This window comes from Centrocercus urophasianus, unplaced genomic scaffold (assembly GCF_019232065.1).
Source record: "Centrocercus urophasianus isolate 14NV4802_14NV808 unplaced genomic scaffold, USGS_Curo_1.0 seq_18, whole genome shotgun sequence".
Lineage (NCBI taxonomy): Eukaryota > Metazoa > Chordata > Aves > Galliformes > Phasianidae > Centrocercus > Centrocercus urophasianus.
In genome coordinates, this window is record NW_024884733.1 from 9,674,166 (window position 1) to 9,699,913 (window position 25,748).

General features: G+C 35.3%; 1 protein-coding gene across 5 annotated transcripts in view; it reads right to left on the reverse strand.

The window, feature by feature from the left end:
* Positions 1 to 25,748, reverse strand: part of NTNG1 (netrin G1) — a 150,146-nt gene that overhangs the window by 20,777 nt on the left and 103,621 nt on the right. Inside the window, exons 5-9 of one of the 5 annotated variants that reach the window (XM_042819948.1) lie at positions 25,690 to 25,716; positions 16,020 to 16,085; positions 14,010 to 14,069; positions 8,405 to 8,572; positions 2,515 to 2,652 (exon numbers count right to left, since the gene is read on the reverse strand). In XM_042819948.1, coding sequence (XP_042675882.1) covers positions 2,515 to 2,652; positions 8,405 to 8,572; positions 14,010 to 14,069; positions 16,020 to 16,085; positions 25,690 to 25,716 — 459 coding nt within the window. The remainder of the gene's footprint in view (positions 1 to 2,514; positions 2,653 to 8,404; positions 8,573 to 14,009; positions 14,070 to 16,019; positions 16,086 to 25,689; positions 25,717 to 25,748) is intronic. The other 4 variants (XM_042819944.1, XM_042819945.1, XM_042819946.1 and 1 more) reach the window with 4 other exon arrangements.

Genomic DNA, 25,748 nt, shown 5'->3' on the forward strand with positions numbered 1-25,748 from the left:
CTTTGGCCCAAAACAACTGTCACTGCTGGTTACATTTCTTTCTAGCTTTAGAGCTTTATTTTGTTCTATTTCTACATTGCTTTCTAAAGGAAATGACTTAATTGCTATAAGACAGAAAAATTAAATATGGCTATCCTGTTTCCAACGTTTCTGAGATTCTAAAATTCTCTTCTGAATTCATTCTCCTCACTTAGATCTCTGTATGTGTGCAGGTGAGAAAACCATTGGAGGTATGTGGAAGAGTGGTGGAGGGCTGAGCCCTGGCTGCTTCCCCTACACTTTGCCTGCAGCGTGGATGGGTCCAGAGGTAGACACGGAGGCACAGCTGCACCTCTGCCTTTTTTTTTTACTGAGGGCACAAACCATCCTGTTCTAACCAGACCCTGGCTGACTGCTGTGTCTGTGCAGCATAAACCCTGAACTCAGTAAGATAACAGTTGTTATCACAGTGCTTTTTATCTGGGAGGCAATGTCTTAAATTGCATCTGACCTCTGTATGCACAGAGAAGCAAGTGATGAGAGCTCTACCTAGATCCTCAAAGGTTTTAGATGAAATCAGTAAGAGTGCAGTACCTAAACGAATACTTCTGAGGATAATAGCTTCTGTGTCTTTCATCCATGTTTTGTACAAGGGAGACTCTGAACAGTAATTTATCAAATGATGTATTGTGAGCCTTAGAACACAACAGGATTTTCAGCACTCTTTTTCCCAAATAGGTTCACTAATGCTTGATACTAAGCCATTTCATTTACTACCACCATCATTAGAATAATTAAACTAGCTGCAACATAGATTAAACTTTATTTGTGGGTAAAGCTTCTGACTGTCCTAGGTCATTGAAGTTTAGCAACAAAGCTCCATACAAATAGATTTTTGTAATAGTACCAATAGGCTACATATGACAAAAAGTAAACAAAGTCATATTGGTGCGCTGTGTGTGTATCCATCTTAGCATATTTATATTTCTGTGCAGTGCAAGCTCAAGGTAAACCCATACGACCATGTGCTACAAGTCCAGACAAATAGTTCTTTTGTGCTCTGTTAAGGCAGAAGAATGAGCTATTATTTTTTCTGTATATTGAGACCCACTTGTTTGCCAGCAAGTTGTTCAGATTTCAATGGGAAGAAAACCAAGCTAAAATTGCCACGCTGCAAAATTAAATGAATTGGAATTCTGTTCCTCCATGAAAAGACTTGAAACGAGATTTAAATTTTGTATCTGTTCCATAAAATTAACCACTGCATCTGGTTTTTCTTCTGAACTTGTTCAGATAAGTTGATGAAACTTGGGGGTTATCTGACAGTAACACAATCAGATGGAGATTTGTTCAGAAAATTACAATGCAGAGAGGGACACTTAATTGGTTCTGTCAGCAAACAGAAAGCACTAGCTTGCATTTCCAGAAACTGCCTAAAACTTTTACAAATAGTCTGACTCAGGTAAAATCAGGCTAATTATATGTTGGGCTCAAAAAATACTCATTAGAAGAACATTATTGGGGTTATAATGTCCAAAACATAACGACAGGAAACAGTGTGATTAATAAGCAACTGGTTTGACAGCCTATTTTATCTATTGCCATGTTAATTATGTGACTGTACAACACAGTACACAGACCTTCAGCTCTATTCATTATCTTAGCTACTTAATATCTTATTTAAACCCACAGAGTGAACACAAGTGTTTGCTATGCTTTATTCAAATTATACTGCAAAGAATCATATTGATTTTCTTGTGAAAAGGTGAAAAAAAAAAATCATGAGAGGTCTCTAGAGTTTCTGGAAGTGAGTGTTCAAAACAGTTATAACAAAAGAAACTGACAATGAAAGCCTAATCCAGTGTGTACTGATTGGATATTTCCACTCATATGTTTACAAGACCTGTTAATGAGAAAAGTATCTAAATATCCAAGGAACTGCTGAAACAGCACCTGCTGCTAACAATGTTTACACCAAATTTCAGCTATTATTTTTAAGGACATTTTTTTCAATTCTATTTTAATATTATTGTTAAATTTTGTGTAGTTTTCACTAATTATAACATATAATCAGCCAGCACTTTGCAGTTGTATTGCTCTGAGGCTTAGTTCTACAGTGTGAAAGTATGATTAAGTTAATCCAAGAGATTGAAATTTAGTAGGAAAAAAAAATGAACATGCAGAGAAATTACCTTTTGTCTTTTAGGCAGAATTTAAAAGTTGGATTTAATATGCTGATATGTTAGTACACAAAACGTTTTTCACAGATAGCAAGACACACACATTTATATATTTCAGTGGGAACTCTTGCAAGAATTAGCAAGAGCAAGGACACTGAAAGTGTACTAAAATTAACGGATGGCACAGCCAATCTATTGTCCTCATCTGGGAGTCTCCAGAAAGGCTCAGGCAGTATGACATTCTGGCAGCCTGCAAAGGTTTTGCTCATTTTCTGCTCTTAAGTAGCTGCACATGATAGCACACAGACGCAGAGGCAGCAAAGTTGCAGAAGAGGGGCAACTCTGAGTTACTTACGTTGACAGCCCAAGCTGTGCCAGATATATCCCGGCAGACATTTATCACATTTAGGCCCTGATGCTCCCTCCTTACACTCACAAAATCCTCTGTCATTACAGCGATCATGGACTGAACCAAAAGGGTTACAATAACAGTCTGCAGAAACAAGACAACACACACACACTGGATTCAGGTCTACATGAAGTGATAATTCATTTAATACCATAGAGGCTGCATTTCCAATGTTACAGGTAAAGGAAGACTGTCTATGAATAATATCAGGAGTAGTGACTATAATTACAGTAGTCCATATATTTGTTTGCAAATGTCATTTCAGGAAGAGGCATTTTATGATATGAAGAGAAAAAGGTAATCAGGAAGATGTGAAGGCAAAAGCTATCTGTTCTTTGAGGGTGATAGTAACAGACTGGTAGGAATGTTTTTGACAATTTAACAAATGTTAGGAAAGCTTTACATATCAATGTGCCATTAGGGCAAAATGTTTCACATCATTAAAATGGGCTTGTCTATATATTACTCAATGGTTTTAGAAATGCTGAATGGCTTTAGAAGGCTATATAAATGCACTTTAGTTATTTCCAAGATAGTCTTCCTTTATTGTTTGGAGTAGTATAATAATTTTTGTGGATATTTGTCATTAAATTGATGAGACTGTATTTATCAGTGACATTAATAAACCTTTTACATTTTCCACAATGATAAGCAGAGGTGAGAAGGAATGTAATGCAAAACTTATCAGAACTTGCTTTATGTTGCTGTTTTCATTTCTCTCATCTCCCAGTGGGCAGATGGAAGATGCAATGAGGCTCTTTCTCTGCTGTATATTTTCCACACGTGCACTGACCTAATTAAAGTAAGACTAGGGCAACCTATTTCCTCCCACAACAGTTACTGTAGGGGGATATATCTTCTTCAACCACAGCCCTTTTCTTTATTGTGATTAGAATATGAGAATTCAGCTTTCAGCTAGCTATGCGAAGAAGATGTTAGCTAGCAGTGCTCATTTTTTGGCATTCTCATTCTTCAGGTTTTTTTCTTCAAGTGGTCTTATCTTAATTTTTATGTAGACCCATGTAGACCCAGAGTAACTCCTCCCTTACCCAAGACTGCAGACACACTTGAATTTTGGCAGATCTCTGCTGCTGTTGAAAGCAAAAGAAATACAAATTGATTCTTGAATCTGAGCGACCTGCAGGAATCTGGCTTTGTGTGCCTGTGAATCACTGCTGCTTTGACTACTTTTGGCAATTTTTCCCAGAATTAGGTTAAAATTGAGTGAAATTGAAAATGACAAAGTGTAGTTGAACTGGGAAGGAAAATATTAAAAAATACAATGGAAAATCTGTGTCAGGAAAAAAAAAAACCAAACCAACAAAACCACCCAACAACATTAGCAGAAAGACATTTGTCATCTGTTGTGTCAGTGTCTAATAGCCATAAATTACAGATGACGCTTTTAACATTTGGCATGCTGAGGAAGAGAAGTTACCTTTGGCAGTTGGATATCCACAATAATAATACAGTCAATTAGCTAGCAATGTTCATTAATGAAGCTGAATGCTGTAATGCCAAAAATATTGTGCAAGACAGCATAATTATGCTGTGATGGGTGCCACTTGAAAAGCTGACAATCCTGATGTTAATCAGATGTACAAAATATTTATGTAAATAGACATAGAATGGAGTTACATACTGAATGCAGTAAGTCACATTTGTTTAAGGTGTTAATAGAAAACCTTGAAGGACAAAAGGCTTGGAATTACATTAGAAACAGAGGACCCAGTTTTTACACATTAAAAATAACTCAGTTGAACAAATCAGATCTACAGCAATTAAAAAGAAGTATTTTTGAAAGAAATGTGTAGCCAATGCTATAGATACATAGTTTTCAATTGGCTGCAGAACAAGAAACTGACACTGAGTCAGTGAAAGCTTTTCTACTGAATTATCACATGAAAATGTTAGAAGTATTGGGTCCATATTGTGCTCTGCCACAAAGAAAACTTTAAGTCGAGCCATTTTTGTAGAAGTGCTAGATCAAATCAGAGAACAGACCTGGGAACCTTCAGAAACTCAGCTGCATCTTTTCCAGTACACAGTTGACACAAGTGTCTAACCTAGAAAGGTCAACAGAACACCCAAGCTCATTGTCCAACACTATATGACATGCTGTACAACGTTTCCCATCACCTGCCAAATACCTAAGGCATTAAAAAAATCAAATTCCAGTGTGCCAAAGAAAGACAGTGGGTATCATTATGACCTTGCAGCAATAGGTCGTTAAGTAACATTTCCAGATCCTCTTAGAAAGAGCATATGCCAGGCTGCAGGATAGGAAAAAAAACCTATCTTCTGCTAATGCAGCTGGGTAGGTATTTTCTTCCTGACCTCAATTTGGTGACCATAAAGGATGGGAAGATAACAGTAGTAGTCATCTTTTCACTGAGATGCACTATATTAATATAATTCTGCCAATAAGTTTAAAAAAAAACATAGGCAAAATGAGCTGAAGCTTACAGGCTTGCTGCTATCATTCTGGATTGACAGTGGCTACAGAGCAACCTTTAAACCATTGATCACTGGAATTTATTAAGTTTTCACAGATATTAACTGGGACCTAAGACTAGGTGACCACATGGTTGGATCTTATAGGTAAGACAATAATCACTATTTCAGTATTTACGTTATAAAAGCAAGGGAAATGGTGTATTACTCTGGGTCCACTTGGAGGTTGCAACACTTTTCATGCTTACCAGTGTGTGCGTTCACTGAAACAGAATTATTAGGCCAATTCTGCTAAATTGCACTACAAGCATGCCCAGTGAATTATTTTTGATATTAAAATAGCATGACTTATTTAGAAATTGGATTGTCCACTGAAGGTAATTTGGAATTCAGCCGATAAACATTTGACACTTCATTTTAGGAAATAAAATTTATTTTACTTCTAAAAAATTTAGAGCATAATGAAATAAGATTTAAGCCCACTGTATGCTATGTTGCATTTGCTTTATACTAAAAAAAATAAAAAAGTTCATCAGACAACAACAAAAACCCCTCTCAGTATTTAAATGCTTTTTAATGCTTCTGGTTTTAAAATTGAAACACTTTCATCATTTAGATAGCATTGACTAAGATTCACATTATCCATGTACTTACCATATATATATCAAAACTATATAAGTAGTTTTGATAAATCAGAGCCAAACCCCTGCTAGCTGCCAATAACCTATCTAAATATGTTTGAATTTTCTATATATGTAGTTGAAGAGGAAAGAGTTAAACTGGAAAAATTAGACTTTTTATGGGAATAAGATTTGTAGTCTCTGAAATTCTGATTATTAAAATGTTACTGTTAATGTAATGTTCTAATCATACTTAAAATTCAAAACACTGCACTCAGAGAAGAAATGAGCGTTTCCAATAGAGCAAGACTCCATGTGTATGATGCAGCAGGATGGTGAATCCATTCTCTCTCTGCAATGAAAATACGCCCCACATTTTGCAGGATTAAATCTTAGCAGCCCCGCATCAGGAAAGAACTTCTGTTTTCTCTTTTTTTTTTTTTTATTTCTTCCTCTAAATGTTCTTTGGTATCCTTTGCATTCCACTGGTTTCATGCCGGCAATAGTATGAAAGTGCTGTGCTGGTGAAAAAGCTGAGAAACAAGGATTTTTATGCATTATGATCATATGATTCTCAAAGCTGCCCTAGACCAATAAGAATATTGTTATTTAAACAAATTACATAATATGTAGCAAAACTGTGTTGATCCTGTAGTCATCTCACATGGGAGCCCATGAGAATTTTGCTTGCTTTAAGGTAGGACCTAAATGGACCTAATTCTGCTTTTCCTTAGTGTCTGGACCACTCTGAAATGCACAGTACTAAGACATTCTAAATATATTACTTGCAAATTAATTAATTACAAACCTACTTATTTTTTACCCTGGGATTATTAACTTCCTGGTCCTAGGGATATAGCTACAGTTGCTAACTTAGCACTTCAAGTGTATATGGGAAAACAATTTATTGCATGATCTAATGAAAAATCCCGGAGTATCACGCTTATTAGGCCTATTTAGATAGCTGAAATTATATAGCCCTGATGTCATATCGATGCTGTCCCTCATTTACATCAAACAAATATGAAGGACAGTGCTTTTTACTGATAACATTTGATTGGGTTAACATCCTCAGCACAGTCATATAAGAAATCATGACTTGCCTACTAAAGTTTATATTAGCTCAGACTAATTAATGTCAGAAGAGATCATGCATTTTCTGAATGTGTTGCCAAGCAAAGTTAAAAGAAGGGAATGTGAAATGCACTGTGTGGATGAATCCAGGTGTTCATCACAAAATAAAATGTAAATCTGACAAGCTGTAGACTGAAACAAATAATAGCAACCTAAAAAATGTCTGGTTTGAATCTCAGGAATGGATTATAAAGAATATTAAAACGTAACTTATTCACCTGTAGCCAAGTTGGTATTAACATATTTTTTTTTTCTTATTTTTTTTCCCTCTCTTTCTTTTTGTTTTCCTTCTTGGAAAATAGAAAGAAAAACTAATTACAATGGAAATTCAGGAAATGTTATTCTGATGCTCGTATCTATAAGCAACACTATATAACGAAATTGTAAATCGGTTGTTTGAATAATGCCTTTTGTGGAGATGTGTCCACTACTAGACGGTGTATGAAGCCAATAGCGAAACTTTTATTGACTGTTCTTGGTCTTCAACTGCTGTCCTATCACTTTCTATGCACTGACTTGAGGTGATAAGAGAGCAACACGTATCCTTCTTGTGTGATATTTTTTGTACTATACAATTTCTTATTTTGTTCGGAGATTTGCTTTAATTCTGCATTTTGGATAGTTACATGAGATATTAGGTTTAAAGCCCTGCTTTTGTCTTGGTTTCCTATATTTGAATTGACATTATGTCAAACTGGTCTGACAAATTCTAATCACACAGGCATAATTTCAGTTTCTTCTCAAAAGAGAGAGGAGTTAGCAGCCCTGTTCCTGTGAATAGAATCTGGAGCTACGTGTTCTTTTAAAATTTAAGTTAATAAAAGATGAAGAAGAGATGGCTCTGGGGAGACCTCACTGTGGCCTTTGAATACTTGAGGAGAGTGTATAAGTAGGAGAGGGAGCAACTGTTTATATGGATGGATAGTGATAGGACAAGGGGGAATGATTTTAAACCAAGACTGGGAAGATTTAGGTTACATATTAGGAGGAAGTTTTTCTTTCAGGAGGTGATGACGCACTGGAACAGGTTGCCCGGAGATGTTTAGGATGCCCCATCCTTGGAGGCATTCAAAGCCAAGCTGGATGAGGCTGTGGGCAGCCTGGTCTGGTGGTTGGCGACACTGCCCATGATAGGGTGGTTGAAACTAGATGATCTTTGAGTTCTTTTTCAACCAATCAAGGATATTCTATGAAAAGGGGTTAACAAGCACCAACCCCCATCTTCTATTCATGTACCTGGCAACTTCTGTAGGTCTTCTGCAAGTGTTCATGAATGTACTAATAGTTTCGAAAGTTAGACTAGGAACAGGGATTTATGTCCCCAAAACTTCCATTTTTACACATGTAAAGCTCCCTGCTGCAGGCCAACACAGTCAGCTTCTTGGGGCTTCCTGGGAGAGTCTTCCCAGGGCCATTAATCAAGGGATTTCATCATCATGTACAGATCCAAAATACTTCCTTGGGGCTACAGTGACAACTAAAGCAACAGATGGAAAGTCTTCACAGATGTTCTTATCCATTGAAAAAGCTCATTCTGGCTCAACTAGCAATTAAGCAGCAGCAGTCCCTAGCAGCTGCCAGTAGCTGAAAAGGCACAGAAGAAAAGCCACAGTTACCCCGGGACTGACCTATGCACACATTTTCATCGTCCAGCTCTGCAGAAGCATTTCTGAAGTAGCCCAGCCTGCATAACTCACAGTGCTGACCTCTAGTGTTGTGCTTACAGCTCACGCAAATGACCGTATTGAGCAGCTCGATGTAACTGCACCGGTTGGAGTGCCCGAAGCATTCACAGTCTTTCAAGGAAGAACAGAAATGTATACAGAATGTATACAGCAGCAGAGTAATAGCACATTACATGCTCAGTAAAAATGAACTATGAGAAGAAGTATGAATGAATGGCACATACATGTTAATCAATGTAACATGGACAACAGCAGATGTTTATCTGCAATGAAAGTGAGGTTTGTTTCAGGCAGGTTAGCGTGACTGACCATAGCATGACGTCAAAGGCTGGTTGCTATTGGCAGACCTGATGGAACTGAAGCATTTGCAGTTGTAAACCTTTCAGGAGTACTGGAGGCTCAGTTTCTGCTGATAGAAATGCATGTCCTTTTTGCGTATTTGAGATGAATATAAATCAAGACACAGGAAAATCTTTCTCATATTAAAAATATTGCATACAGAGCACAGAACTGCCAAACTTCAGCATGTTTTAATCTATAATGGTATATTAAAAAAAAAAAGCTTTGTTCTGACATAAATGGTAAGCATTCAAAACTAGTACTGAATTCAGCTCAGTGTAACTGGTCAGCACCTTGGGAAGGAACTGTTTTACTTCAAGAACAAGCAAATCTCGAGTTTGACAATTTTGGTAAGAACCTCCTCAAACAAGTGAAGCAGGAGAAAAAAAAAAAAAAAAAAAGGAAGTATTACTTAAGAGCAATTTCTGGCACATTTCTAAGGTAAGTATTAACCCAGTTTTAGTTCAGACATGAGGAACAATTAGTCCAGGAAAGAGCTTGAAAACTCTCAAATGTGTACTGAATAGAAGGCATGCTTTTTGCAGCCATCTGAATTGCAGCTGGCATGACAGCCTCTTTTGAAAAAAAAAAAAAAAAAAAAAAAAAAAAGAGAAAAAAACAAAAAAAAAATAAAAAAAAAAAGATAAGGCCTCAGTATTTAATCACAACTAATATATGTTTTTCATATTCAGAAAAATAGAAATTAGGAAAATATCAATATCACTATACAAGGCACAGCTGCGATGTGTGTGGAAAGCTTTTGTATGTCTGATTGCTTAGCTCTGAGTCTGAACTCAGAATAAATGCAGGAAAGGTTATTAGGATGATCAGAGAAGTAGAGAGCCTATTTAAAAAGTGAAGAGTATGATAATTTGGCTTGTTTACTCTAGGAGATTGAAGCCAGGATATTGCCAGGCTATAAATACAACAAGAAGATGGTCTTCTATCATCATAAGTGAGTATCTTTGCTAACGGACAACGCTGCCACAAGACCAAAGGCATATTAACTGGCCATTGGGACACTTCAGAGGTAATCCAGAAGATAGTATCTAGCTGTTAGGAAACTGAGGTTCTCGAACACCCTCCCAGATTGTAACAACACCACTGATGCTTTGGAGTTACAACTCCAAAGTTTATTGAATTAGTAAAAGAGATTATGGTATGTTTCTTTGCAATAATGGAGCACTAGATGCAGTGATGTGGAAGTACTTTGAGGCTTTAAGTTAACCTATAATTAGACACTTATAGCAGAGGATGTAAAGTGTTAATTTCTGATATATGCGGCAGGGGCCAGGTCTCTGTGACTTTTTTAAGGTGTACTGCTGATTGTGCTGGGCACATAATGAGCCCACAAGTTGGTGTAGTGTGACTGAAACAATGAGTGCACCTGTTTATATGTTTGTTAAGTAATTACTGTACCAGTCCATGTTTATGAGTATGTTATGCACGCAATATGTATATACTTCTTCTGCTGTTCGTCTGATCTAGCAGCCTGTAAATGGATTGTATATTTTCTTTTACCTACAGCATTTAGTGTAACATATATATCCATCTTTAGAACTGCCTTTCTGCTGCCAGGAAACATTATTTCAATTTACATATATATATTCAGTTAATATATGCACATTCCTGTTTTCTTTGATGTAATGCTGGTGAAGTAATGCTCACAGTTCATGTTAGCCTGATAATTTTGATCCCTGTAACTGCTGTACAGTAAAAGCTTTGGTGTACTAGATTCAATACACTATCAGTAGACATAGTCTGTCAGATTCCATGATTCTATGGTTCTTTGATATTGGAGTGGGGAGGAAAAGTGTTAATGTTTCTCTTTTGTAACTAGTCAGTGAGATTCAGCATCTCAGGCAGCTGTCCAGCTGCATTTCTCCTCTAGTTTAACTGTCTTACCTGAGTGAAAACTGCCCTTGAGGGGTAAAGGCAGCAGATCTAAAAGTGGAAACTAGTGCTATCAAACAAAAAAAAAAAAATTGTTACAATGCTAAGTTTTAGTGTGCTGAATTTCTAAAATAAGAAAGATTGTTTCGAGATAATCAATCTGATCATTTTGAATCTCAGATGAAGAAGCAATTCTGTAATTTCTGTTTTGACATAGCACCTGTCTTCTGCCCCCATTGCACAACTTGTTTTGGTGACGAGATACTGTGCTGATCTGTTTGTCAGTCTTATGGCTAAACATAAATCACTCTGCAGGTGAATTCAGAGGAAATAGTAACAGGCAGCAAAATAATGTTGCACTGTTATGTTACAAAAATATGCAGACTATAAGTAAGTGACAGTAAATCAGACTATGCTACCTCATCTTTTGTTTTTAAAATAGTAGAGAGAATGTTTTGTGAATGAGTAACTGCACTATTTCCACTCTGAAATTGATATGACCTTCAGTAATACTATTATAGCAGATAATTGGCTATTACAAACACACACAAAAAATTGCTGCACATAAAATAATTCACTGCTACAGCAAAGCTTTCTCCAATTTATGATCTTGACTACAGAAGAAACTAATGATTTTGAAAGGCTCAGTTTGATGTACAAATGTACTCTTAAACAGGCTCTGAAGGCCAACTCAAGTTCTGATGCAGTTTGTCAATTTTTAGGGTAAGTAATTAGACCAACTCTTGATTTTATTGCTGTCTACAAGTTCTTTGTGGGCGAGTGGAGAGAGAGGTGCTGATTTCTTCTCTCTGATGACCTGTGATAGAGTGGAATGGTTCAAAAATCACCAGGGGAAGTTCAGATTGGATATTAAGAAAAAGTTTTTCACTTTTAAGAAAGGGTTAGGCAGTGGAACAAGTATCCCCTGAGAAGTGGGCCCCAAGCTTATTGGTATTCAGGAAATATTTTGACAGCTTTCTTAGATAAATGGTTTAAGTCTTAGGTTGCCCTGTGTATAGTCAGGAGAACTCTGATTCTTGTGGTTCCCTTTCAACACAGGTGATTCTATAATTCTAGTAAGTACTGTTGGTCTTAACACTCTTAAATGCCAGATGATAACCAATTTTTTGCTCTTGTTCCATTTTGCTAATACATTCAAATGAAGTTATTTTGCCTGTTGGTATTGGCCTGGTCAGTGAATGAACCATTTATACATTTTTACAGGCTTATATATATGTTCAAAACAAAACAAAGAAACAACAACAACAACAACAACAAAACCCACAAAAAAACCCCAAGAAACTGTGCAACAGGTTTGCATGTTATAAAAAATTACTCTGTCATAACAAGTAGAATTGCATTCAGCATCATGGCATCTGCTTACCTAATAACTGTTAATGCTGTGTGGCCCTTATAGCTTATCACGTAATTCACCCCTACCAGTGCACAAAGACCACAAAGTACAACTTAAGGTTTTTAAGCATACCTCACTGGTTAGCAGCCCAATAATTTTCACGTGTTTGCAAAGCCACGCAATTGCTGAAAGAGGTGGATGAAAAGTACTAAAATCAGGCTGAAAATGGTTTAACAAGATTGAAATGCCCTGAGCTTACAGCAAAATGCTGCTTTCAATTCCTAACACTATGTCAGAAAAGGCACAGATAAACTAGAGGCAGTTTAAAGATGAGTAACAGTAAGGAGTAAATGAATTGGAAAGTGAAACCTCAAAGGACAGGTAACGCTAGTTAGGTATGTTTAGTGTGAAGGAAAAAGGGAAAATAGAAAGCCATGTTAGATTTGATTATTATCTTTGGATGATTCAGGAATTGTCAAATTCCTTTCCAACTCACAGAAGATCTGACTGCACGAGCCTTTAAAGATGATTTTCTGTTGTGACAACCCTGATCCTATTGCATAAAGCATAAAATTAAATATTGAAGATACTCATGTAAAGGTTGAATATGTCTTCCTATAAATTGAATACTCTGTTGCCTCCCCTCTGTTGTAATGCTACACATTTACATCTTCAAGATGATGTACTGTTCTGCTATCAGTCAGGATTGGGTTCAGCTCAAGCTTCAGCTGGGACCAGTAAAACATGAAACGCCATCACATGAAACAGTGGTAGACACACATGGAAGGGAAGCACAGTTTTAAAACTGAAACTGATAATGCACGAGACAGCAATCAGTGTCATTTTCTAATTAAAACCACAGAAAGTATTTCAAGAAAAGTACATTCAGAAATCATTAAATTCTTTTTTTTTTTTTTTTCTTTTTTTCTTTTTCATTGTCCGGTAGCTCTGGTTTCCTTCTCTGTACTCTAACAAAAGACAAAGGAGACTTTCTTGTGACCTTGAAATGACCTGCTTCAAAACAAATATTATCATGATCTTATCAAATGGGTCAAACTAAGTTCTAATGTTTGTTGGTATCTCTAGTCCTTAGAGATGTGTGTTTCATGAATAAGGAGATATTCCCTGGGCAGCCTGGTCTAGTATTAAAAGTGGAGGTTAGTGGCCCTGCCTGTGGCAGGAGGGTTGGAGATTCACGATCCTTGAGGTCCCTTCCAACCCTGTGATTCTGTGATTCTGCGATTCACAAATAGCTGCAGAAAGACAAAACATTTTTATATGTACTTTTTATAGATAAATTGAAGAGGAAACCCAATGAAAATATCTGAGCTCAGGCAGATTGATAAATATGCAAATCAAATAGGTTGCTTGTATGCCACTGAGATAGTACTGGCATCCTTCATTGTGCCCACATAATGCCATTATTTTGATAAAACACTGAAACATCAGTACAAAACGTAATGCCTATACTTTCAATTTGCACATTGTTACAATAAAATGAAGATGTAAGACACACTTACAATGCATTGGAAGACATAACTACATATTCAACTCCATGGGTACAGATACTTCTTGATGTTATGGACAATTGACTTTTTTATGTTTTGTTTCCCCTCAACTAATCTTTTTCTTTCCTTTTTTACAATTTACGCAGATGGGTGAGGAAATCTCAAACAAACATTTCATTTCTAGGTAACAATCTGAATGGTCATTTTCTAATATTTAATTAGTTCAAAAACAAGCGCCACATCACTTATATGTCAGCAGTGACTGTGTAAAAAGCATAATTAGTTTTTCTGTGTATGCCTTACGTTTACGTGATTTAATGTTTCTGCTGTCAATGAAGATGCCTCACCAGTAAAGCTGATGGGTTCACTTCACAGATATTCCAGATTCATACAGTGCAATGTTCTCACAACACATAGCACTATGAAATCACTGTATGAATCCAAGAATTCCTACCTCTCTTGTGGTTTGCAACTTGAACAGAAGAAACAGTTGTCATAGATAATTTGGGAGCAACTGGATAGGTGATAAAATGAACAATAAATTAGAAACGATATCATATAGAAATAAATCAAAAGATTAAAAGAAATAAATCAAAAGATTAAAATAAACTATTCTTTACCATGTTAAATTAACTTTAACAATGGCTACTGTTTTGTAAGGAAACCACGAAACTTACTGAAAGTGTATTATAGGCTACCAACTATTGAGTCATTTGAGCTATAATATCCAAAATAAAGGGAAATTAATTCACGTATGCACACTGGCAATTTTGTGTTAGATGTTATAGGGTAACTTCTACTAGTACATGACCAATGGCTATAAGGCAATCAGAGTGCTCTACAAAGGGTTTTATGAAATTTACTTGCAAACATACTCTGGCCTATTTGCATAAAGAAAGAAAATGCGATAAAATAATATTAGATATAATAAGATTTTTGTAATCGTTCTCATTATACGCTATAATTAACAAGTATTTAATTTACAGTAAATATATAACACAAGCATGTAATCTAAATAGAAATGCTTTTAAGTTTTTGTGTTTTGTGTTCCATAACAAAATATCAAAAATAATGCTACTACAGCTGGCTCTCATTTACTGGGAAAGAAATAATAAGTAATCTTGTGCTGCTCGAGATGTATTGTGCAGTGAAGTTAGGTCTTAGATTACAAGTAGTATAAATGATTAAGCTATGAAATACGTTGTGAATAAGGTAGGCTGATCCTTGGACACAGCAGAGGAGTAGACATCAACCTATATTTTTTTGTTTATTTGAAGAACACATGCAAAAACTTAGAAAATAGAACGTGGGCTAAATTAAATTGTTAGAATACTGCCATATCATCAGGGATATTCAGCTCAAAATATATGTGAATAATACAAACTAAAGTACATTCTTAAACCTTATAGAGAGCACAGACCAACTGTGATTTTCTATCTTTTGTGTAGAGAATGTAGAAGCTTGCACATGTAGCACATTAAGTTTTATACGTGTATGTGCGTATCCCCATCTGGTTACTGTGATCAATGGATAGAGCTGCAGCCATTCTAAGATACTTTCCCAACAGAATCCTTTTTTTTTTGTTTGTTTCTCTAGTTTAGGAGCAATTTTCTATCTCACCTTTTAATTTTGTACTCTCTCCATCTACATATATGCTAAAGGCCAGAAAAGACATCCTCTGAATTATCAGAGCAAGCTGCTGACCAAATTTCTGCAGGGTTTCCTTGGGAGTGAATGGCTATCGGGGCAGTAAATAAGGAGAAAAAAGAAGGACCGTTATATTTTTACACTGAACGATCTTTATGAAATGTGTAGCACAGCTGAATAGAACTTCAAATAACAAAGAATATTGCTTTAACTTTATTATTCATCTCAAAAAGTGATTCTGTCACTTTCAGTGATAATCATCATGCCAAAGCCTATGAGTAATTTTTTGTGTGGAATTTGAATAGCTGAGAACAGTCTATTCTGCAGAGATCATGCTTGCAGGCTGAATGGCATACAAGCTGAGAGTTCCCAGCTCACTTGGCAAGAGAAAGTGGAAACAAAATATTAGTAAGTGTGTTTAAAGAAGTGAATTGCAATCTTTCTCAATCAAAAAATCTGAAAACTTATTCATAATACTGACTGTGCTGTTTATACAACTCATTTTATATTATCTAAGGACTTCCGTACGACTTTACATGTGTCAGTACTTATAACCTGTGTGTCTACATTTCCAGACTTTACGTAGTGATGTGCTTGATCTTACTGTTGAAAGATGCCCAATTCAGGTGAGGTTTTTTTTATTGTTGAACTCTGTAGATATTTTCTCACAGAATATCATTACTTAGCACAAAAAAAAAAAAAAAAAAAAAAAAAAATTGAGTTGCATTACCACTGTTACTATTTTTGCTGCCATGTTGGGACTCTTTGAAAGAAATTTGGGAAATTTTACATCACTAGGAATTTTACAGCATCCTACCTTGATTTGGTTTAGAAACCTCAAGAGAAGAAATATTCGGCCATATCCTATCAAACTTTGGAGGATCTGCATGCGTCAGGAAAAATCAGGTTTTGTTATTTGCATCTGTGATATTGTTCTAAACAGGCAAGCATGTGGACAAAGACATAGATTACAAACATCCATTACTGAACTATTCTAGGTTGCACTTGAAGAGTACATGATTTCACACTGAACAAGAAAACAAGCAATTGATGACTCCCAAAACACCAAATGGACATAAAATACTGTGCATAACAATTTAACTTCAATGATTCAAAATATCATTGTTCATTGTGAGAAGATATTCAACTCCAACGTATTTGGTTCTAACACATGGAACAAAACAAAAGCATGTTCTTTTAATCTGCTCTGTAGAGATAAAATCACAATATCAGACAAATATAGATTTCTTACCAAAGACACATATCTTACCATTGCATCCTGTTTTAGGGCCTTTTGAGTGAAACACATTTCTGTTAATAGAAGACATATATTTTCCAGTAGTGTGGAACTTTTCATCACTCTCACATTTTTTGGTGTGTTGCATTTATTTCATATCACAGCTAGGCTATGTTTTTGTGAAAATACAAAATGTCTAAGTATTTTAAAGGCCCTAAAGCCACGTCACCTACATATAGAGGCATTTTGTCTCTCATCAAAGGCATAAGATATGTCTCTTTAGAGCTTCATTTCCTTTAGTCAATGTGTTTTGGTGTTGAGGTAGGGTGGAATGATTACACTTAATGGTGCTGGCTGCTGGAGCTGAGAGCAAGTAAAGAGGTGAGCTGGTGGCGGAAGGGGAGGGGGAGAAAACTTCTTTGGACCCTGATGTGAGACATGGTCTTTTATACTGTTTCTTGTTTAGTTTAGTTTTGTTTCTGTTTTCTTTGGTCATTGATAGCTCCCATCTGCCTAGCTTTGGACATCAGATTTGGACAGCATTTTTATCCTCTGTATGTTCTGCAGTTGTTTCTTCTCTGAGCCTGAATAGAATTTTCCCTAATGATCACATCAGCCTACACAGCAGTGATATAAACAGGGAGAGGGAAATTTATTTCTGCATACAAGAAGTTCAGTTGTGTGGTATGTAGATTGCAGTTGTCACATCTCTTTGGTATCAAGAATCTAGGCTAACAGGTCTTTTGGAAGATAGTGTGTTTCACTGATAGATCAATCATAGTGGAAGACATAGAGGTGAAGAGAAAAGGGCTGGGGCTTCAACCACCTGATCTAGTAGGAGGATGTCATTTTTTTTCTACTGCATTTTCTGATCAATTTGTCAAAGGTGAATGGAAAATGTCTGGGTGTGAATGCACGTCCCAAAAGTTTTTCTTTGAAGAGAACAATTTAAGGAAAGGCTTCCGCTGTGCTCTTTACTATTAGGTAGTCTTTTGAAACTGAATCAGTTAATATTTGATCCAAATATATCATTGCATCATATTCTCGCTTTTTTATGGTTGTTTTTTTTTTTTCCCTATTAGTCAAGATAATGCACATAAGGAAAACTGAGCTGATTTGGTAGTCTTAAGTCTTGATTGAAAACAACCTGCCTCTGCTAATCAGATCCACCAATTCACACACATAGGAAGTGCAAACACTGTAGTCAGTGCATTACAAAAGCTATCTCAAAGCCATACTGAGGTGGCATGGTAACCCTATCACACTTTTAGACTATAATTCTATGCATCTACGACCACATTCCACCTCCTGAAACATTCATGAACTTGTTATGGTAAAGAAGTTTGAAATACATACAAATAAATGATTTGAACATTTAATTCACTGATTAAGTTTTGGTTAAGTTTCAGGAATGCTTAGTCTTGGCTTAAATTTTTGAATGGACTGGACATCAGATAGTATGTATGAAAATCAGGAGCTAGAAAGGAAAAACAATCTTTATTGACTACATTCTCTAAAATGGCTTAAATAGTATCAGAAATAAAAGTAACAATATCAAAGCTTTGTAATGCCTTAAGGACTAACCTTCTGAAATACCTGCTACTTAATAAACTGTAGGTCCAATACATAAAATCATATCAACTCTTCTTCTGATAATGATTTCCCCAAGGAATCTCTTGTCTTGTCCAAATAAAATCATTACTTCTGTGTCAGAAAATCAGTGTTAAGTGTTTCTAAGTAATCCTATAAATTCTATAGATTCATAATTCCTTTCACAAACTGACTTGAAATGGAGACTGTGACTTGCTAAAATAATGAAAACTTCCCTGACCTTTTAAATTAGACTATACTGAGCTATGTTTCTTAATGGGCACACAAAAAACAGATGAGCATATGCACTGTGACTAAGGATTAACAATTAAGAGTTATTATTGGTTATTATTACTAGTTATTAGTGCTATTTGTAACCACCTTAGAAAGGCTTTCTCAAGGTCATTTGTTCTAAACTGTGCTCATAGCAAGGTCAACTTCAAAAGTTATTGTTCAGGGTTGCATCAAGTTCAAATCATTTGCTGTCTTTAGTAGCTCTGGGTTGCTTGGTAATGTTAGTGCTTCTTTTTTTCACATTTATATATATATATATATATGTATATATATATATATATATATATGTATATATTTGCTAAAGAGAAGGGTTTTTTTCTTATGTCCATACTCATGGAATGTATTATCACCAAGATTACATGTTTCCTTATAAAGGTCTTTTTACTTATCTTTCTAGCTCCCTCCTTCCCTCCTTGAATGTGACATTAAATGCTTTATCTAAAAGCATATGTGAGACTTCCAAGTCAGAGAATATTGACTGTCATTCCCACAAGTATGTTGGAGCAGATGAGTCATCAGAAAACAATAACATAAAACAACAGAAAACAATAACATTCATTTAGAAGCTACTTATTCTTTTATTGCAACTTGTGAAAACATTTCTAGTCCTAAGTGATCACCACAAAGCTTTTTTTTTTTTTTACATAGACAAGTTTACCGAATAAACTTTACTATTCCAGAACATTTTGTTTGCATGCTCAATTCTGTAGTCCTTGTTTTCCTGAATAATTAATGTTGGTCTAGGTATTCTAGAAAAAACACTAGATAAATCTAGGATACTACTCTGTTGTTAAATGTTCCATGGTAGGTGTTCTAGGTAAACAAAGCTACAGAAATGTGAAAAAGGGCTTCTAAAAGTAGATTTTTAGTGCATTGTTTAACAGTAAAGGTACTTTAGGCACCTTAAATAGTAAAGGTATGTGAGATATATGAACGAGCAGAAAATTAAGACATGATGTTTTAAATTTACATTGGAAATTTCTGCATTTTTAGTTTCTGTTATTTCAAAGCCAACTCTTGAAAAAAAAATCTTTTGTGGAGAAAGGAAAAGCTGATGATTGCAGATTTACTAGGTATATGATTATTTCCTCTGGCCATTCCCTTCCAGCTTCCCCTCAATGTTTTGAATATAAAGATATTAAATAAAGAAAATACATTTCAAGTATTCCCTAGAAGTGCAATCAGCACCTCATGCCACATTCTGGCTTTGAATTAGGGAAATAACAGAAATGAAACAGGTCATTTCAGCTTAATTTCAGCCAGGCAGCTGCTCAAGAAAAAACTTGTCATTTTGTTGGCAGAAATTAATCAGCTCTTTGTTTGTTTCTCACTTCAACCGAGGACTGAGCTGGCAGTAAAATTGGCATGTACTTCCACTGAGAGGGACTATCCTTCACTGGGAATGCTGACCAAGGGCAGGTGATGGAGCATATGAAGACTACATTGCTGCCTGGGCATCTGCACTCTGCATACTTTCATCTCCTAAAATGTTTAAACTGACTTGTCCACAGAGTATTTGCTAAAAATCACTCATGGTAAATCAATAAGCCTTAAGTAATGCTTACTCTAATGTTAGACAAAGATAATTTGTGTTTCCTACTGTCATTTATTTATTCACATTATAAAGAATCTTAGTGAGGGAGACTAGTTATGTTTAAGCTTAGTCTCTTAAAACTTTGGCTTAAAACACATAAAAGCATTTAAAAAAAAATCAAGTTCAGTGATTCCAGTAGAAGGTGTTGAAAACTGGCCTTGCCACTGCCTATTTTAAACAGTGAGTAGCTGAGAGTTAAGATGGCGTTTCATCCAAAAAATAGGCATCTGCTGGATACGGTGATAGATGTATGACAGTGGTTTTAGGTTTAATATAAAAAAAAAGGATTGAGAATAATTAGAAATAATGTTTGGATCAGATCAGTGGCAATGGAGATTTTGTAACTGCTGAAATAATTGATGTTTGTATCAGATGATATATGGTCTCTTCTTGCAAACATCATGTGATGATTATTACACTGTTTTTAGGTCTGTTTGAAGCAGTGATAACACACCTCATGAAAAATTTGTCTTATGGCAGTTTATTTATACTGAAAATCGATCTCCTGAAATGGGAAGGAATGTCAAAAGAAAGGTTTGTTTTTATTTTTTTATTTTTTTATTTTTTTTTTTAAATCATGCACTGATTTATTAAGTCTTAAAAAAATTTCTGGGCCAATTTTAGGCAATCTTTTTGGAGCAATGTAGGAAGTTTCATACCTGTTCCTTTGAAGAAAGGAAAATTCTGCATTAATGTGAAGATGTGGTTGTTTTTGCAGCTCCTCAGCTACAACATCTTTTACAACTGTTGGAAGAATTTAAATGCAATTAGTTCTTTATGCGTCCAGTTGTTGTTTCAGAGTAAAAGCAAGTGATCTTTTCAGAGGTTTTAAAAATCCAATGATCCAGTTCTGGAAAATTTTGGAGCTGATCTCAGAAAAAAATCCGCTGCTTTTAACTAAGGTAAAAGATTGTTATTCTCACACTATTGAGGTTGGAAGGACTATTCTTCAATTGTAAGTATTTATAGTATTTGCAAAAATACTTGCAAAATATTTGCAGAAGTATTTTTTTATTTTGATTTGTTTTGCTTTAATCTTACAGTGGTGCTGGAATTCACAGTTGGACTGAGACTACTGTACTGTTGTTCACAGCTGATGAAGAACAGTAGATCAAGACCTATTTTAAAAAATCAAAATGCTGATGTCAAGACTCATTCTTCTTTATACTCCAAGAAGTAAATGAATTTCATGTCTGGGGACAAAATAAATAAATAAATAAATAAAAAGAAGTGCTTTTTCTCCTCAAGCTTTATAGATGTTGTATTCTTAAATATCTTCCTAGATTTTTTGTCCAGAAACTTTTCTGAGTAGCTGCATCTAAATTTGCACGTTGTGAATGCAATATTTTTTGGGGGGAACTGAATAGTCTTCTCTATATTACAGCAAAATAAAAAGAGAAAGTTCTGAAAAGAGTGATGTACTACTGATTGTAATTAATCCTAGATGATGAAGATACTTTGGGATGAAGAATGAGAAACAACACAGAACTGCCACTGGCCACATCTACTAAGTTGGAGAGAATGGCTCTTCTTATCTGTTAAAATTGGTGGATCTGGCAAATCAAGCAAACTAAAACAAAAACTCTCCCAAATTCCAGCCCAGCAGTTTATCAGTGCTTTCTTGAGTAGTACACTAGAAATCACTCCACAAAGAATGGGATTCTGTTCAGCACTGGAATCAGCGAAGGGACCTCACTTAGTGAACTTCAAAACTGAAATCCAAGTTACATAGGAGAACAGTGGTGTTCTCATGAATCCTACCAGGTAAATAAACTCACAATTTCTTTGACTTAGAATGTTTAATTTACTTTCATAGCTGGTATTCAAATGAAAGCATTATAGCACAAAGGAGACTGGTATCTTCTTTTTTTCAGCTCTGTAAAATTTTAATATCATAGAAAGCCTAATTGTTAGACTTGAAGAAAAATTCTGGGCTCATAGAGTTATTAGAGTAACAGTGAGAAAACAAATACTGTCTGCCTGTACCTGCTTACTCAGATAAGACTAGGGGTCTGATTTACAGTGTTAATTAGTAAAAAGTCAGATTTCATTAAAACTGAATTGAAATGGGAATATTTTGCTAATATATCCAAAATGTTACAATCTGAAAACTATCTAAAAGATTTTGTAGGTTTGTGGTCCCTCAACTATTCAGTTCTCTCTGTAAAACTTGTTCTCAATTAATTATAAACAATTACAACCTACATATGCATATTTAAATCCTGCACATATGTAGATGTTACGTACATAATCTAGTCCGGAGCTTGGCACTGTAATAACTTTGATCCCAGTGCAAATTTAGTGAGAGAAGTTCTTGATTGGTGCAAGGGGATGAAATCAGGTTCTAAATACTTCCAGTGTGATTTTTAAAAAATAAGATTTCTAGTATTTGCTCTCTCAGTTTTACAATATTTATATTTCTCACTTCAAAATATCACAATAAATATTTAAAACAAATAAAGTTACACTCATCCTAACACTATTTTAAATGCAGAAAAATATCCACCAGATCTTTCAAGGTTAAGAAACCAATAAAACAAGAATGCCCGTTCAAGGTTTATTTTATTTTGTTTTATATTCATTATCATTCCAAAAAAAGCTCTCTTAATTTGAAATTGGCTGTAAAGAAGAATAAAAATATAGAGAACAAAGCAGAGAATGCCATTTGAATATCTTGATTCCACCTTGCACTTGGGTGCACGGTCTGTCTCTAAACTCTGACTCATCTGCCACCAGCAGGCTTTAAGGTGATAATCACCCACACAGAGCTATTTGCACATCATGTCTATCTTATCCTGTTTCTAATTATACCTTTATAACAAACTGTTTAGCATAATTAGTGGTGTTATGCTTCACTGGAATAAAGATAGAAGCTATAGGTTAGAAGATTCAGGTTTCTGAAGGCATACATGTACAAACTAGTAATTTTTGTATGTGGTCACAATAACAAATATTTTGATGCATTGGTCTATGTAAAATTATACAATGATTATTTTAACAAGTAAAGTAATGCAGTTTTCAGAATTTTCAAGTATTATATGTAAGCATTGCTGATCATAAATTTTACCACTATGAAATGGTTTTGGGACTCATTAATTGCTAATGTTCTCACCAAATATCTTTGCAGATACGGCTGAAAAATGCTGAAAGGGACAGCGTTGGAATCTAGAATGCTGGAAGTGACTGGACACCTATTATTCAACTGATAGACAGCAGCAAGTACAAATGACCTTAATAGGAAAGCTCGGGTTTATTTACTCATTTTCTGGATGATCAGAAAGGATGTTTACTTAATGACCATTCATTTTTTGTACTCAAACTAACAATAAACTGCTTTAAGATGACTGAATTATAAAAGGAATAGGGAACGATGTGTGTATGTGCGCACAGTAAAATACATCCTAGTTTTCTTTGGGGATGCTTTCATTGGGGTCTTCAGAATGTTTAATGAACGCTGATTGCAGCGGCACCTGATTTGTTTGCTGGCAGTTTGGTCTACATTTGTTCCCTCCCTCCTGTCCCCTTCTTATGTATTTGAAAAAGCCTGAAGAACACAAAATGCAATATCGCCATAGTAATGTTTGCTGTCAGGCAAAATAAAACCCAAATGGTATCTCCTGAGAATAAACTCCCGTCCCCAGTTAGGGAGAAACTCTGCTGATTTGAACACAAGCATAGCATAGACAAAAGAAGTAGTAGTGCGGTATCCATTAAAGCAGCCACAACCATTGAATCTTCTTTGGCTTTATGCATTAATTGTAATTCTGTTAAATTCTCTTAGAGACAAGAATATATTTATGGGTTCTATCCTTGTTTAACTGATAATTCTGCTGTTTCTATCCTGTAGTAAAGATGTTCAGAAGATTGTGCTAGTAGAGCTATTTTTCCCCTGAGCTATTTAAGAAGAAAAGCATGAAAAAAAGCAAGCAGAATGTCAGTATTTACTTATGCTCATGAAGAGATGCTCGTGCTTCAGCCTTTCCAGGTAAATAATAAAAAATTGTTGAATTCTACCACATATTACTCCAAGATGTTTATAGCACATTTAAGATAAAGCATAAACTTGCACTAATTTTTCAATTTTCTATGGAATGTTAAAGATATTTTTCTCCATTTTTAATAGATAAACAGTACTAATCAACCCAGTTTAAAACACAAAGAGGTCAACATTGCATCCTTTCAGGTCACCATTACTTAAAAGATATTTGAGTTTCCCTGTTAAGTTTTCAAAGGCCAACATCTGCTGATGCTCAGAAATGGTAGATGTGGTGACAAAGGCTGTATGGAGCGTGAAGTGAAAACACAAGTATATAGTCCATGCAACACAGCACTAAGAAAATACAGCACAACCATACTCCAAAGACCTATTTTCCCATTCATCCCATGTCTGTTATTAATGGCAGGATATTTCTGATAACACCAATATAAACTTACTCTTCTCTTCCATGTAGTTCTTTTTTTGTTGTTGTTATAATATATATGTATAAAAACATGGTTTTAAAATAGCGTATCACTATCCATTTTCAGTCATAAAAATGTCAAAGGAGATATTGAAGCAGGAAATTTACATTATTCAAATCGAAGGCTCTCAGTTTCAGGTTATTGTCATTGATGCTGCTTCAGTATTTAAAGCTACCAAACAGATGCCATGGTATTCAGCTGTTAGCACTTTCTTATTTTCTGTTAGCACGTTCTTATTTACGAGGAGGCTAGTTTTGACGATATTTAGCTTGCTGCCTAGAGTTTAACAAATCAGTGCTATTCATGAGCTTCTGTAAACTGAGCTGATTTATAAATTGGCAGACCTGACTATGCATCAAAAGAAGTGAGGCAGTTTTACCCAAATTATTAGAAGCTTTTCAGCTGGATATTGGGTATGGCAAATTGTATTTTAATACGATGATATTTTCTCATTTTGATAGTCCTGCATCTCATAGAAGTTGCGTCTAAGGTTTCTGCAAAGCTGAGGCTGTGGGGAATATTCTTTCAGTCAGTCACAGCATGATAGATTTCTAGTCCTGCACTCTATTTGTAAGCAGCTGACATGCCCTGACTGTGTGCACTTGTCTGCTGTGGAACTCAGCTGAGACACAGAGCTCAGCTACTATGTTCTTCCTTTGTTTAAGTGTTCTGAGATGATTTATCTGCTACTTCCTTGATATGCTAGTTCTTAACATTACAACACTATGTTTTTATCGTAGTTTTGGTATAATATTTTGAAGCTTTATATGCATACAGAAAAGCAGGATTATTTTTACAAGGAACACAGTTCTATTTTTTCTGTGCAGAAAAGCCCAGTTCAAAGTCTACTGGTGGTAATCCAAAGATTTGTACAGATACACTAGATTTTCTAAGCTACTGCAGAAAAAATGAAAAGTATTTTTTAAAATCTTCTGTTCTCTCTTTGAATTTATACACAAACACATGAAAATTAATTGTCCTATACTTCCCTGTTACTAGTAAACATTTTCACAAAATATACTCAAGAAATATTTTCTGTGGAAGTTTTAATTCTCTGCATAACGCTCATTTTTACAGCATTCATCTTTCATCTGCCGATAAGAATGCATCAGAAAATCTGTGCTTGAAGGCAGATATGTTGACATTCTCTCTGGCTATATAACACGGTTACATGTTACTGTAAGCCAGCACATAACCCCTTCACTGTAGAGCACATTTCGGATAAACATCATCTACAACAGAGAGGGATGTTGGGAAACGAGATCCAAGAAGCTGAATGAAAATGCAAAACAATACTGTCTTTTTACTTACTACCAATACTGGAAATACTGGGTATGCCTGTGGAGAAAGAAAACAATAAGAAGATGTTA